Here is a 16,310-nt window from a genome sequence, read left to right as displayed (position 1 = left end):
CAGGCAAGCTGGAGCCTATCCCAGCTGACTACGGGCGAAAGGCGGGGTACACCCTGGACAAGTCGCCAGGTCATCACAGGTCTGATACATAGACAACCATTCACACTCACATTCACACCTACGGTCAATTTAGAGTCACCAGTTAACCTAACCTGCATGTCTTTGGACTGTGGGGGAAACCGGAGCACCCGGAGGAAACCCACGCGGACACGGGGAGAACATGCAAACTCCACACAGAAAGGCCCTCGCCGGCCCCGGGGCTCGAACCCAGGACCTTCTTGCTGTGAGGCAACAGCGCTAACCACTACACCACCGTGCCACCCCTGCTTCTGAAATTGTGTGGTTAAAAAAAAAAAAAAAGTCTTGTTAAATTGAATCACTGTTACGCCATGTATGATCATTTTACAAATTGATCACACGTTAAAAAAGGAATGAAACACTGGGGGGGGTGCCATTATAGGAAAATAATCCACGTTAGCGTGGTGTGATATGTTGTGCTGTTGCTGTTTCTCTGCCAAAGCAGCGTTTAATATCTCTTATACCACAGAGATTTATCAACACTAACAATACTTTATTTACATGAGACACATCATCATTTTTATCCATTTATAGTTGCGTTTAATGTTGCGGAACATCCCTAAAACTATTTCATGATATTATTTACTTCTATAATGGGTATAAACAGTCATTTCCTCACCAGCCCCCCTTTTTTTTTCTTTCTCTTGAAGTTAATAAGGCAAAAACAATTGCAGATTACCATGTAGCAGAGAATCTTCCAAGTGCTTTTACACATCATACAACTTCAAGTTACAGCTTTACCTCTGCGTTAGAGTGATATATCAACACTGTTATTGTGATATGACCGTTCATATCATGTTAGTTACCTGAATAGCATGAGTATCATGCAAAGAGGAACCGTCAGGGCCCTCGAGGCCTTCAGAGAGGCCCAAACATATCAGCATTTCAAATGTTATATTTAATTTCTTTCATTCTTTCATAATTTCATAATAATTATTGTCTTCTAATTCTAACTTGGCCTCATTTTCTATCAAATTTGCTTCAGAAATGAAAGGGTTACTGCTCTGAAAACATTAAAATCTAGTTATCCAATGAGATTTTTTTGCTTGTTGTCTCTAGGTTGAGAAGAGTTTAGAGCTGGCTCACTCATTGGTGAGGACTTCATTGCCGGGACAGAAGGCCATGGCAGTGTGTGTTTCTGTAGGAAGTGACAGATGAATTAACCAATCAGATTTTGATTTATAGTGGGAGGGACCAAAAATTTATCACCCTAGGCCTTCTTGAAGGCCAATGCTAGCTTAACCGTGAGTCAGCACCATCAGCGCAGCAGTGAAGTAACGTTCCAGCCGGTGTAGCGTTCATCAGTTCATCAGTAGTGTAATGCTTGGTTCACACATTGGCATTTCAGCCTTGCATATGTATGGCGTATCAGGATACGTGGCAGTAAGAAAGGAACATCACAGCATTGCCAGCTTACGTAGCTAATACTCTTGGATGTGTAACACGATCTCCTTGTATGCCAGGGTGCAGCGTAATTTTAAGTGATACGTCACACATACATCACTTGTACACCGTAAAAACAAAAGCTACGCAGCAGTGATGCAGCGGTAATGTTGCTCGAACACCTATTACGCTGTGCGAACGCTTTAGTTGACATGTGTCTGATGAAGGTGGCTCCAGGGTTGGCTGGGTGGATGTGGCTGATGTGTTCCCTCTTCCCTTGCCCTTCTTGAGTCCTGACTTCTTTGCTGGCATGATGCTTTCTTGACTGTTACGAATGACAACGAACGCAGCGTAGGGCCCCCTTTTATACCCACCTGTGAACACCACAGCAACGTCACATGTAAGAACGAAATGCCACACCAACGAAAGCAACGAAACAGTTACATCATACGCCATACATACGTCCCAGTACACCATAACTTTATGTCCCTTGAACCCCATACAAACCCCAGATATGCCACAGGAATGCGACAGAAACGTCACACATATGCCGTGTACACCACAGGACTTTAATTTTGGACAAAATATGCCTCATTTCTTGGCGTTTGACCCCCACGCCGCTTATGTGGCAAGATACGCGACAGTGTGATAGTAGCCTTAGCGAATGCTAATAAAGCGGTCAAGCCAGTACTACCGAGAGCAAGTAGCACAGGCTAATGACCGAGAAACTAAGATTTCTGTTTCCAGACTCTTCTCCCACGCGCACTCGCCACACTATTTTTCACTCAGACTTAAGAATTCATTTCCCTGTGTAATTTACTTCGTTACTTTTAAAATCAACATCGACAACTACACACACCAGAGGCACCTGGCAGCCTGCCGCTAATCCCTTGCAAAATCCTTGCCCATGTTGCTTTTTTGGTGTGTCTGACTAAGTTTTGGCTGAGCTCAAGTCCCAGCTCTAATAGTAATCGTTCGCCACTGGTATCACGATGTAGCAGGAATATCAATTTTCCTCCAGAAATGAACAGGTAGCTGCAGTGTTTTTACCCCCATGAATATATCAATGAAGTGTCTGGATAGCATAGCATGATGTGTAGAACTTGCTTAATAAATATTAGGCCTGTTATATTACAATCTTACTGTCGGCTGTAGAGGGAGATGGAGGTCACCTGGTCATGGGTGGAAAGAACAGGCCATTATGAACCCAAAACTGCAGTTAGCAGCAGAAAAACCATACGGAAAACAAGGCCAAAACACCGGGAATGAAAGCAGAGCAGATACACGTAGAGTTAGGGAGCAAAAACACAATATGCAAGAACAACACTGGAGCTCATGACCGAGTGCCCTGTATTGAGAGCGGCACATGTTTATGACGTGTCTGATGAACCCTAACTGGCCACAAGTGTGCAAAAGAGCACATGAGCGCCCCCTGGCGCCTCAGCATCTGCATTCTTACAAACAGTCTGCATGTGCTGTCATGTTCCCATCTCTGAACCTAATTTTTATAGCATAACATATCATGATAAATATCGTATCGATAATATCGCAATATGATTTTTAGCTCATATCATTGTTCTGAGTGTTACAAAGCACTAGCAATGGAGACTCCGTTAAAAAAATAAATGTCTCCTCACAGAATACGTCACCATACCAATAATTATGTTTTTCTTTGTTAAATACCAATGTGGTTTTTTTTATCCATTTATTATTAGACTTCGATTATGTGGAGTGTCTACCATACAATTCCCTGTGAATGAGCTGTTTCTGTAGAAACATTAATGTATTCAGACAAGCGCATGAATATTTAAGTTATTCCACAAAATCGAGTCGTACATGAGCTGATGGCTGACGACGCGCGTAGCACTGAGTCGGCTATAAGCTGTGTACGACGAGACTGAGTGGAATAACTGTTTTATTCTATCCACATTCATTGGATTTTGAGAAACTGAGCATTTTTATTTTTATTTTTTGCAAATTCGATAAATAAAAACTTTATACAAAACGTCTGACTAAATAATTTTCGCTTAGAGTGTAAACAAACTGGCGAAATGACAGCAGCAGTTTGTGAAAAATGTTGTCATAATCTCATCATCTCTAGCCGCTTTATCCTGTTCTACAGGGTCACAGGCAAGCTGGAGCCTATCCCAGCTGACTACGGGCGAAAGGCGGGGTACACCCTGGACAAGTCGCCAGGTCATCACAGGGCTGACACATAGACACAGACAACCATTCACACTCACGGTCAATTTAGAGTCACCAGTTAACCTAACCTGCATGTCTTTGGACTGTGGGGGAAACCGGAGCACCCGGAGGAAACCCACGCGGACACGGGAAGAACATGCAAACTCCACACAGAAAGGCCCTCGCCGGCCACGGGGCTCAAACCCGGACCTTCTTGCTGTGAGGCGACAGCGCTAACCACTACACCACCATGCCGCCTGTTGTCATAATAATTCTTGGAAAAAAAAAAGATACCATCAAATACTTTTATTCCATATTTTGTGGCTTTTTTTTGGGGGGGGGGGGGGGGGGTTGTTCTCGAGTTTTTAGTTCATCCTTGGTTGGTTCAGCAACACGCTGTTTTGTTCTTCTTCTTCTTTCGGGTTTTTTGGCGGTTGGGAAACCAACTTAAAGGCGCGTTACCGTCACCGACTGGGCTGGAATGTGGAACAGGAGATATTGGAGGTGGGGGGCAACTTTTAGCCATTTCCATTTCTTTTAAACTCTTGATAACAAAGCTGCCATTTTGTTTTTTTCTATACTCATGGTATATGAGCGGATATCCTAGTAGTGGAGTAGCCAATCAATCAATCAATCAGAGTGCGCGATTGCTCATATCCAGTGAATGTGGACAGAATAAAAACCTGTGATTTGTCGTACAATTGTCAAAGTTGCTGTTACAGAAAATGACTTAACGCCTTCTGACTAATCAGTGCTGTAGTAAATGTTTTCTGACAGGGAGATACGGTATATAATCATTTACAGAAGTCACAGGAAATATTGGATTTTCTGTTTCCATTTATAAAAAAAAAAAACTGTCCCATCAGTTCCACTATGTTGAACAAACTAAAGCACGTCGCACAGAGAACATGAAACTCTCATCTCACATCACTGTTCCTATAAACACTAAAAGTCTAAAATACAATGCTAGAGAGAGCATGTTTCAGTAGATTATGAATTTGTTGATAAGTGTGATTCAAAGAGTCGTTTTATTCGTGCTGATGAATGGGGAACGTCTCATCACAGAGCTGCAGGCAGGTAGCTCAGGTACAAGTCCCTTCATCAGAGCAAAACCTTTTTGATTAAACATAATCTTTTACTCACATATTGCGATTAGGAATTATACCACTGATAGAAATCGTAGACAGCAAGGACATCGTTTGAGAACATGTCAGATTTATGAAAGCAAAGAAACTCTGATTGTTTATCAGACGTCACTAGGGGAAGGATATGCAATTTTAATGGCTCAAGCTCACGCTGAATGGTAATGAGATGGCAGGGACCTTTTCCTCTCCTTCACGCTGAGTCCGGGAATCTCTGCGGAATTTTCCGACAGAAGTTTTACCATGTTTCTCAGCACCAAGCAAAATTTATAAAACGTTGCTGCACGGATTAAGACGTTCAAAACCCCAGTAGCTTGACTAAGCACTGAGCCTCAAATGCAGCGTATGATACTAGACTAGTGTTATAGTTTAATTGTAATTTTTATTTATTTATTTATTTATTTTTTCATTTAACTTGCATGTTGTATATTTTGTTATTCAGTTTTATTGATTTTACTGTTGGAAAATGTTTTGTCTGGTCTTTAAGCAGGAGTATGGGAATCCATACTGTACATCATGTAACATAAAAGTACTTAGGCTTGTAATGTAAGACGAGGGTAGAAGTCGATTCATGACATGATTAATTCCTTTGAAAGAAATCAGTTTCAGGATTTTTGGTACACTTGGTAAACATGAGTAAAAACAACTATCAAAAATGTCGTTGTGGTTAATTTCATCCTGGAGCTCTGAGAGAAAGGGAACCTTTAATAGTGTATGTGTGTAAACACTCAAGTGACCTTAAAAAGTATAGTCCATAGAGGATATTACATGGTGGCGTGAAGGTATGAAGTTTATCTTCAAGTGGTGAATGTATATTTCACGGGTGAGTGAAGTGAAGGAGTGATATATTTTTCAGCACGACAAGATATCTTCATATCTTCACGCCACCGTGTAATGTTCTTTATATTATATGGACACATCCATAAAAAAATGCAAGTTAATCAAAAGAATTTTAATTTTGAACCAGTTCACCATTTTGACAACGTGCGTCTAGTCAGCGGGAAAACACTGGGAGTGACGACATCAGAGTGAAACATCGGGAATTATATACAACACTCATTCTCCATTGGGTAGAGTGGCGTAATACATGTAGGATAAGCGATACGCTAACAATATTGCATGCTATCAAACCAAATGAATGAAACTTGCTAGAAGGGAATGGAACACATATTTTTATTCTATGGAAAAAGTGTCCTGTATGTATAATAATTCCCGATATTTCACTCCGATGACGTCGCTGGCAGTGTTTTCCCTCTGACTAGACGTTCGTTGTCAAAATGGTGGACCGGTTCAAAATTAAAATTCTTTTCAATCAACTTGTGTATATTTTTTGTGAACATTACACGGTGACACATTGTGGTTCTAGTTTTTTGTGCATGTTGATGTTCCACAGAAAGGCAACACCAAAAATGCATTCACACCTGCGTTCTGTTTTCTTTCTTAGTAACTGTTTCAATTTTTTGTGTAGTGTTAGGTTTTAACTTTCATTCTATAGGAACCAAGTCACTGTTTGTTTGTTTTATCTGTAACTGCTTATCCCGTACGGGGTCACAGGGGGCAGGCTGGAGCCTATCCCAGCTGACAATGGGCAAGGTACACCCTGGACAAGTCACCAGCTTATCACAGGGCTGACACACACAACCATTCACACTCATGGTCAATTTAGAGCCACCAATTAACCTAACCTGTATATCTTTGAACTGTGGGAGGAAACCCATGCAGACACGGGGAGAACATGCAAACTCCACACAGAAAGGCTCTCGTCAGCCACTGGATTCGAACCCAGAACCTTCTTGCTGTGAGGCGACAGTGCTAACCATTACACCACCGTGCCACCCACCGAGTCACTGTATCATTCAGAAATCTTTCATTTCTACTCCATACAACTGGACACACGGTGCACTTTTGAACAAGAGGCACGCACGTGTGTGTGTGTGTGTGTGTGTGTGTTTACTACTGAGGACCAAATGTCCTCACCAGGATAGTAAAATCTGACAATTTTGACCTTGTGGGGACATTTGGACGGTCCCCACAAGGAAATTGCTGCTGTTGTGTTTTTTAAACAATAAATAAACTAATTAATAAATAAATGCTTCCTTTTCATTACTGAGGTTAGGTTGAGGTGCAGGCACAGCATTAATTAACTGCAGTAATAATCATGTTAATGGAAGGTTCTCACAAGGATAGTGAGACAAACGTGTGTGTGTGTGTGCTCTGTGAGACATCCAGTATAAAGTGGTAAAGTGGTCTTTATCCTGTAGATATAGGCAGTCTCTTATTTCCTGTATTTGGCTCTGCGATATTTCCTTGAAACTGTCACTCACACTGCTGCATTATTTGAGCGAGTGTAGAGTTCACTGGAAAGTTAAAAAATAAAGGTCTTGTGTTAAACAGTCTGGTCATTGGGTTCTAAACAGGCCCGTTCTTTCATCTGCTACAGTCGGGCATGTTATAACTAAATCATTCTGAAGAATGCCATTTGACATGACAGTTTTAGCTGCACAGCCATAATACAAAGGATGCAATTATCTCTAAAATTAGGAAAGACGAACTTTGTACAATTCGGTAACGATGTCTCTTTGGTATCTGAACATCTGTGCGCAACAGATGCCATGATATACATCTGCTTTCACACAAGAAATGATTGTACATAAAGCTGCTCACTAAGAGGGAAGCAGTCACCTCAGTGATGGAGATTTCTGAGAGAGGAGCACCGTAATGAATTAGTGTTCTGTATAAGAACAAAAATATGTGACAGAAACCGGGTTTCCATTGCAGCGTGCCGCAAAATAGAAGCAATTCAAATTAAAAAAATAATAGAGGTGACAAAACATGATTGTGAATGATGTGTGTTTCCACTGAGTGATATTATCCTATTAAAGTTGGGTTTTCTCTTCTCGTGACAGAAAGTTGGATCTCCAAGACCTGATATTAGGCACAGGATTTCCATTACATCGACCACAATAGCCATGGGAGGGTTTAATCCAATGCAACAAAACAAAGCAAAAATGTGTTTCGATTTTAATTTTGTGGAATATTTGATATTTTGAGTTTTTTCGAAATTCTTGTCCTTCCATTACTCGTTTTTGAGTTCGCAATTTCAAATTGCACATAAGCATGTTAATGGAAACTTGCTGAGTGACTAGTTATCTATGAATTTAAAATAGAATGCTTTAAAATGATGTTTCTAAGTAAAAATTTAAAAGAACAAAGTGTAATAAAAATTAAAGGGAAAAAAAAGCATGACATTTCAGTGTCGCTTGGACACCGTTATCAAGCGAGTCTTCGTAAGCTAAGTCAATGTCAAGGCATATAGGGATAAATTAGCATAGTGCTAAACAAAAAGTTTGGCCCGTAGGGAGTGCGATTGGACATTGAGACTTGGTCGTCTTTCTCTAATGTAGAGCATTTTGTACAACAAGCAGTTGAATTTACTCTGACACTTTCTTAAGACAACAAAGTTCTTGTTAATGTCTTTAGGTGCCATATCATGTTGCAGCTTTAGCGTGTCATTGAGTTTACGGCTCACAAACATGGGTTGGATTCTAATATTTATCTTATTACTGGGGTCTTGTACTGTAATTTCCTTCTGATGACGTTAGCTGAACATTGGTCCTTGAATGTTATGGTGATCCTGATGTTGTTGTCTGGTTCTTTAACTTCTGGTGTACCAGCCAGCATATCAGGTGAAAATTCAAATTCAGTCCAAATTGTTTGAAACTGGTCTCACTGAATTCAGAATTGAATGCTAAACAACATCCTTTTTACAGAATTAAAATGTTTATCCGTTCTTGAGATATTACAGATCCAAGATTGAAAAAGCGGCTTAATTTTCAGAAAACGGCCATAATATTCTGTATGTGGCTCACATGGTCCAAAATGGGCCTCATTAACCAATGAGATCAAATGTTTTTTTCTTAATAACTTTTTTATTTTTCAAGATATTTACAGGGAAATTGGCAGACACATAGATGGTTGTATACTGAATACAAAGTTGAAAATTTAGTAAAAACAAATTATGCAAATTAGTATTTAATTAGTATTAATTATGCTAATTAGGTAAACATTAAATCAGTACACTCTCTTCTTCAAAGTTTCACCAGATGGCTTTATTTGTGCAATATAAAGCTGGTCTTAGCTCTCATTTATGCCTCACAAAGAAGGAGAAATGAATATTAATTATAAAATATGCATAAATAAGCGCTGAATGCCATTCACATCTACCATTCTCTATCAAAATAAAAAAAAGTAATGAAAGGATATTTCTGATACCCTCTTTGTGCTCTGTAGGCCTTTTTATTTCTAAGTAGAGCCTACTAGTGTTTATATGAAAGAATATAAATGATTATTTCGATTAATATTCACAGCTTTCAAGTCTAACCTCGAAAAAACTGCGTGAGCCACATCCAATAAACAATTCCAGTTAACTGAATTGAAACTGACACTCGCGTTTCTGACTTCCGTTTTTTTTTTTAAATATCATTTCGACCACTAAGATCTCTATATTTTTCTTGAGAACAACTACAGTTATATTCTAAAATAGTTATTTATTTCCAGGAATCAGTTTGATTTGAAAAAATAAGTAGGTAAAGCGATGAAAACTCAACTCAAAGTCTCCCGTGAATCATAACATCAAAATTAGCAGACGGAAAATTTTGCTGAATACGTCATCAGAAACAGTGAGAGCGAGAGAACATCCCTATAAAAGTTATCTGATTGATATTCACAAGTAATCCAGTCGGAAACCGATCAGAAGAGAGAGAGAGAGAGAGAGAGAGAGAGAGAGCCTGAGCACTTTCCCGTGACTCAAAAAGCACCGGCAGTTTCCCGATGTCACGCGAGCAGAGAGTGAACTCTGTTGTACCAACTTCAACCTGCCGTTACTCCCAAAGTACTGAACAGATCTTAACGAGATACATTTCTTTGGAAAGCAGATATTATAAGCTTTTTAATGATAGTATTTATGATAGAAAATATTCAAGAGTTAAGAAATGACAGATTTGGAAACTTAGATGAGCGTCTGCATGCACAATTTTCACAGCACAGCCAGCGAGTGTTTACAAAGTTTAGAATCGACAAATTCCTTGATGGTGTTGTCAATTTAAGTTTGTGGATACTTCAGGCGTAGTAACACTTTCCTTAAATGGTCACATCCATCGTTAAAATGATGTGATTCAAAAATAAATGTAGTGGTATAAAACTGTAATATTTGGGGGTGTCCAGGAATTGTGTTTTTGTTCAATATGTCTGAACATATACTGCTTAGACGTATACTGCTTAAGGGGCAGCCATGGGCTCAAAGGGTTGCCGGTTCAGTTCCCAGGACTGGCAGGAAAGATGTGAGGGGAGTTGAGTGAAGGAGCAGCACTTTCCTCTCCCTCTGTATCATGGCTGAAGTGCCCTTGATCAAGGCACCTAACCCCTAACTGATCCCTGGGTGTGTACTCATTGCTCACTTGTGTTTGTTCACTGCTTCAGATGGGTTAAATGCAGAGGACAAATTTTGCTGCGCTTGAGTGTGCATGTGACAAATAAAGGCTTCTTCTTCTTCTTCTTCTAGAAATGTACATTGTGCCATGGGTCCCAAATGTATGACAATTCAACAGTGATTCCTATTTGTAGAGGGAAATCTTAGCAGGGGCAGCACGGTGGTGTAGTGGTTAGCGCTGTCGCCTCACAGCAAGAAGATCCAGGTTCGAGCCCTGTGGCCGGCGAGGGCCTTTCTGTACGGAGTTTGCATGTTGTCCGCGTGGGTTTCCTCCGGGTGCTCCGGTTTCCCCCACAGTCCAAAGACATGCAGGTTAGGTTAACTGGTGACTCTAAATTGACCGTAGGTGTGAATGTGAGTGTGAATGGTTGTCTATGTGTCAGCCCTGTGATGACCTGGCGACTTGTCCAGGGTGTACCCCGCCTTTCGCCCATAGTCAGCTGGGATAGGCTCCAGCTTGCCTGCGACCCTGGAGAACAGGATAAAGCGGCTAGAGATAATGAGACAAGATGAGATGAGATGAAATCTTAGCAGAACACTGGTGTTACAAAGTGGTTTGAAAGTAAAGGAAGGAAGACTGCAAGCTTAGTGTATTGACCTCTGTTATACCTCCAGCAAGTCTCTACCTAAGAACTATCTTTACCCTACAGCACATGTCATTGTTGGTCTTGTGGTTTTGTCACCTCTTTATTGCTGCTGTAAAAGCATCCCAGCAAGACATCCCATTGTTCTTGAGCAGCCGTGGCCCTTTTCCAGCTCTGCTTCATGGATCTGCAGGGCACCAAAAATTGGCTGCTTATTTTCTCAGCTAAACTTGAGCGTAACGTACTTGTAGATTTCCTTCCTTCCTTCTGTGCAAAGCTAACAGTTTCGTGGTACCTGAAGCATATGTTTGCTTAGCCTAAATGGATACAAACTGATCATCTCTGATAAAACCCACCCAAAGTTCAGCTTGAACTGATTAATGCTAATGCACAGAGATGGACATCTAAGTCAGTTCTTATGTGTCTGAGCTGCGATTCCTAGTCCATTCTCAAGCATTCTCTGAACGTTTCACTGCACTAAAATGCAAATGCAAATACAGGTTTTGCAATTGAATTTAATGTCCCAAATTATGCACACTCATAAGGGAAATCACTGCAAGTAAATATTTGAATTTGAAGTCTGAGAAGTGCTGTATACCAAAGTACACACACACACACACACACACACACACACACACACACACACACACACACACACAAAACGTAGGGTATCAGAGCTAACGTGATGTCTCTGCGTCTCTGTCTCAGGAAGAGCTAGCCTGCATGGGAAGTCGTCTCTGCGGATCGAGAGGGTACGTTCGGATGATCAGGGCTGGTACGAGTGCAAGGTGTTGATGTTGGAGCAGCAGTATGACACCTTCCACAATGGCAGCTGGGTGCACCTTACAGTGAATGGTGAGTCTTGGCCTTCCACTTAGCCCTGAATCTCTGTCTCGAGGTAACCGCATGATAATGTCGATCTACAGTCAGGATTGTTATATCTCTTATAATAATTACACTTGGGTTCAGGTATAACAGGCAGAGGTGGACAAAGTACCCAACTTCATTACTTAAGTCAAAGTACAGATCCCACTGGTCAGATGTTACTCCAATACAAGTGAAAGTTGTCCAGTCAAATTTTTACTTAAGTTAAAGTACTGAAGTACTTGCTTTTAAAAATACTTAAGTATTCAAAGTACATTTTCTGTCAACACATCGTTGTATTATTGCCACAATGCTTACAAAACCTAATGCCGTTACCAAAGACAGAAATGTGAATTCACAAAATGAACGCAATGCTGTGCATCATGGTGGTTTAACATTAAGCTAGCTAGTCAGTGAAACTCCACCTGACATGCTAGCAAACTCTTTTCAAACTCGAAATCATGTTGGGTAGCTAACGCTACTAGAAAAGAAAGATTTCTACATTCTGTTTATTTGGCAAGATTATGCTAAAACATATTTCTGAAAGGACTTCAGATAAGTTAACGTTATTCATGTTAGTGTAACTCCATTTTTACATGCTAACTAACAGTGTCCAAGTTAACTAGCTATGTGTTAGCGTTAGCCATGTTAACTTGGCTATGGCAACTTGGCGGGAAACTCCACAGAAAGTCAGTTGAGTAATCAGACTGCATAGCTATTCCAACATTATCGCTAGCTCTAAAAGCACAGACAACTTCGTTGCAAGCTTTCTCTTGGAATAAAATGTTTATATACCTCAATATGCTTCCGCAGGTCGGACGGTGAGTTTTTGTAGGCCGTGTTGTGGTTCGTTTTTGGCAAACAAAGCAAACATTTAAAACGAAATGAATCTTTAATCCTTTCAGAAAACTGAAACATGGGTTCTAGTTATGGCCATGAGTGCGTGCATTCTCCAGAAGAACCGCCTCCTTCCATTCTGCCATCAACTGATCGTGTTAAATAACGCTGCTGAGAAATCACTGATCTTGATTTTATCCAGTCTATGGACGTGACGTGACCCTAGTGATTACTGATCGGCTGTCTCAGTGTCACCTGCGAAAACACCAATCACGTTTTAGAAAAGAAAAAACATCCACTTTCAAAGCTGCTTCATAGTAACGAGTAACGAGGACCTTGATAGAAATGTAGTGGAGTGAAAAGTACGATATTTTTCTTTCAAATGTAGTGAAGTTAAAGTCAGAAGTTTCCAAAAAAAAAAATACTCAAGTAAAGTACAGATACTCAAAAAGTATACTAAGTACAGTACTCAAGTAAATGTACTTCATTACTGTCCACCTCTGATAACAGGATGGTGCTGGACCAGTACTGGTGTCTGTGGGCAGCTTCAGTCCAGGGTATTACGACTGCACCACGGGCGATTGCTCTAAGACAACAAGGGAGTCTCAGCCTCCTCTAAAAATGACGAACATCGTGTAGGATGAATTGCGCTAGGCTTATGTTATAGCCGACCTTATAACATTGCTATTAGGGCTGCACGATTATGGAAAAAATGATAATCACGATTATCTTGATCAAAATTATAATCGCGATTATTAATCACGATTATTCTTGATGTTAGGGAAATCACTTAAATTTTATTTCACTATATTCAAACAAACAATATGAACAGCTTTCAGTGCAGAATGAAATTTAAAAGAGAAATTCTGATTTCCAAATGACAAATAAATGAAAATTTATCCAAGAAATTACCAAAGGATGAAGGAACTGAAAACTCAATTGCAACAATTACACAGCATTACCGGTATACTGAGGCCTACAAGTTTTTAGCTAGAAAGACCAGCCTATCAACATGCTCTGGCTTTAAACATGAGCGAAGGCAGGTCACAACATTGCCTCCAGTGCTAAATAGTCTGTTGTTCCGACATAGTTAGCTTTTCTCTCTCACCTCAATCTGTTACCTACTCTCACGCTATCACCCCTTGAAGAAGATACCGCTGCACTCAAGCTCTGCGCACGTGACTTGGCTTGCTTGCTTATTTAGGCGGAGTAATGAAACCTTACATGCGTCGGTTCGCCCCCTAATGGTTTGGCGGAGTATTGGTCAAAAAGTGCTTGATCAGATATACAACAGAGCTCGCATTTTAAATGGAAATAAATCGCGATTTTCATTTAATTTAATCATGGCAGCCAAAATTGCGATTTTCGATTAAACTCGATTAATTGTGCAGCCCTAATTGCTATTTCAGATCCAGAATCATAGAAATACATGTGCTCAACCCAACTACAGTGCGAAATCATTCCATTATAACTTTCCCCAGTTCGCCTAATGTGTGCGTGAGTTTTTCCCCCTCGTGACAGCGCGATGCAGCCCAGCCTCAGTGGACTTCAATGGCATTTGGGAGCTATGCGCTTTCAATATCAAAATGCAAGACGATTATTGGACAAATACTGCGAAAACGCCCGCCCACGGACTCCCAGCCTCAGTGGACTTCAATGGCATTTGGGAGCTATGCGCTTTTCAATCTCAAAATGCAAGACGGTTATTGGACAAATACTGCGAAAATGCCCACCTACGGACTTCGAGCCTCACAGTGGGAGGGACATGGCAGTTTCCGCGAGGAGACTGGTGATTGGTGAAAGCGGCCGGATATTTTCTTTGATTGACAGCTCGTTTCAAATATAGACAGGCAGTGGTGAATTTCAGTTCAGTCCCATGCGGATTCGCAAGTGCTGTGGTGTATTGTAAGAGATCAGCTTACATTTCGGTTTCATTCATTACATACGGTTTCTACCAGCTTTTTTAGTTTGTATATATTTTCATTGTAAATAAAGTGTAAATATAGTGTTGTCAAGTTTGCTATCTTAGTTCCAGAAATTTCGTTTATTTGAGTGACTGAACTTGAACTTGAAGGGGCTAGTCAGCTAGCAAGAAAGCTGCGCACGGATGCCAAGCATTGCTGATTTAATTTTGGCGAAGCCATTTGCCAGTCTTCCTTTCGAGGAAAAAATTAAAATTAAAGAGCAGGGTAGACCAACGCCTCAAATTGACTTGGTGAAAAAGGTAGGGAATAATACTCGTTCCTTTCAGCTCTCCTGGTACGTGAAAGTGAATTGGCTAACAGCAAGTGACCCACATCAACAACAGTAAATAGGCTACTTTAGTAATATGTCATGGATGGACCAAAAATATAGAATCTATTTAAAATGTTTATGCTGAGTATATTATATTGGAATATATATTTCTCTGGATATGAATTAAACACAGCTACAATTTGGAAAACATTTTTAAGCAAAAACACAGCCGAGAACATTTCACACTACAGACCTGGATTAAAAGTGAAGGGTTATCAAAATTGTCAATAAAACATTTCTCAGTCAAAATAAGTAAAATATAGGGAAAGTGTCATTGAATGAAATGTGTGGCACCCAGCTCTATGTTTGGCTCCCCAAGGTCAGTGCTTGTGCCTATTCCAGAACACTCTGCTGTTACTGCTGAGGTTCCTGACAAAGAGCTGCTTTCAATAATGATCAATTTTTAAACAACATGCCACAATTTTAAAATATAAAATGTTAAAATATACCCCCCCCCCAACACCACCATCATGTATATTGGACAGTAGGCTAATGGGCCAAAAGAACCTGTTATTTCACAGTTTGTGACCCTGCCAACAATCAGCCAGATCAGAGGCAAGAGTATGGGCAAAATTGATGTGTTTTTTCTTTTTTCTTTTAAAATCTGGAAATATCGTAACCGACCAGCCTCCCCTGTTTGAAAGACTACCAGCCGCCACTGGACTGCACTGTTCCTGTTGTCTAGATAGAAGATAAAAATTCCCCCATAACAGTAACATTTAAACATTTACGACACACCCTTATCAATGTCCATTAAGCACTTCCTGTTAGGAAATTCCTGTTCCAATTTTAAGAGCCAAGCCAAAGCTTTATTAGATTGAGGAACTTCTATAGATAAGCCCCTGCGTATCAGTGTAGACATCTGCAGTGTTTTTTTTTTCCTAACCATACTAACCAGCACTAACATAACTGCATAGATATTAGAGAAGAAAACATACAGCACCAGTCAAAAGTTTGGACACACCTTCTAATACGCTGGTTTTTATTTATTTTTATTAATTAAAGCTATATGGCTTTTCAATTTCATAAAATCAGTGAAATTTAGTTTCCTCTGAAATTTGGTCATTGTGTTATATGTTTATTTCTGTAATATCTCAAAAAAATCTCAAAAAAAAAAACCCAGGCCATTCTGTGGCTGGGAAGTTATTTAATTTGAGGGGATTCCTGAGCAAATAACGTGCATGAAATCGCTCGCTTCGCGCAGTCAAGCAGACAGAGGAAGTCCGTGTGTTCATGCGCAGGTTTATCTTCTTCTTCTTTTTCTTTTGGGTTTTATGGCAGCTGGCATCCACAATGTTGCATTACTGCAATCTACAGGTTTACCTTTGACCATGCACTGACAGTTCCATCATTCTGTCACTAAACGAACAGCTGATCACACCGAGGTGCTCGCTGACCGCCGATATTTATTAGTTTGGTCCTGCGTTTCCTTTCCTTCACAACATAACGTCTTTT

General features: G+C 40.3%; 1 protein-coding gene across 1 annotated transcript in view; it reads left to right on the top strand.

Moving 5' to 3' along the window:
• The window catches only part of igsf9bb (immunoglobulin superfamily, member 9Bb), a 296,709-nt gene that overhangs the window by 86,556 nt on the left and 193,843 nt on the right, over window positions 1-16,310 (top strand). Inside the window, exon 3 of the mRNA XM_060936153.1 lies at window positions 11,568-11,714. Coding sequence (XP_060792136.1) covers window positions 11,568-11,714 — 147 coding nt within the window. The remainder of the gene's footprint in view (window positions 1-11,567; window positions 11,715-16,310) is intronic.

Source organism: Neoarius graeffei, chromosome 12, assembly GCF_027579695.1.
Source record: "Neoarius graeffei isolate fNeoGra1 chromosome 12, fNeoGra1.pri, whole genome shotgun sequence".
Lineage (NCBI taxonomy): Eukaryota > Metazoa > Chordata > Actinopteri > Siluriformes > Ariidae > Neoarius > Neoarius graeffei.
This window is presented reverse-complemented; position numbering and strand designations above follow the sequence as displayed.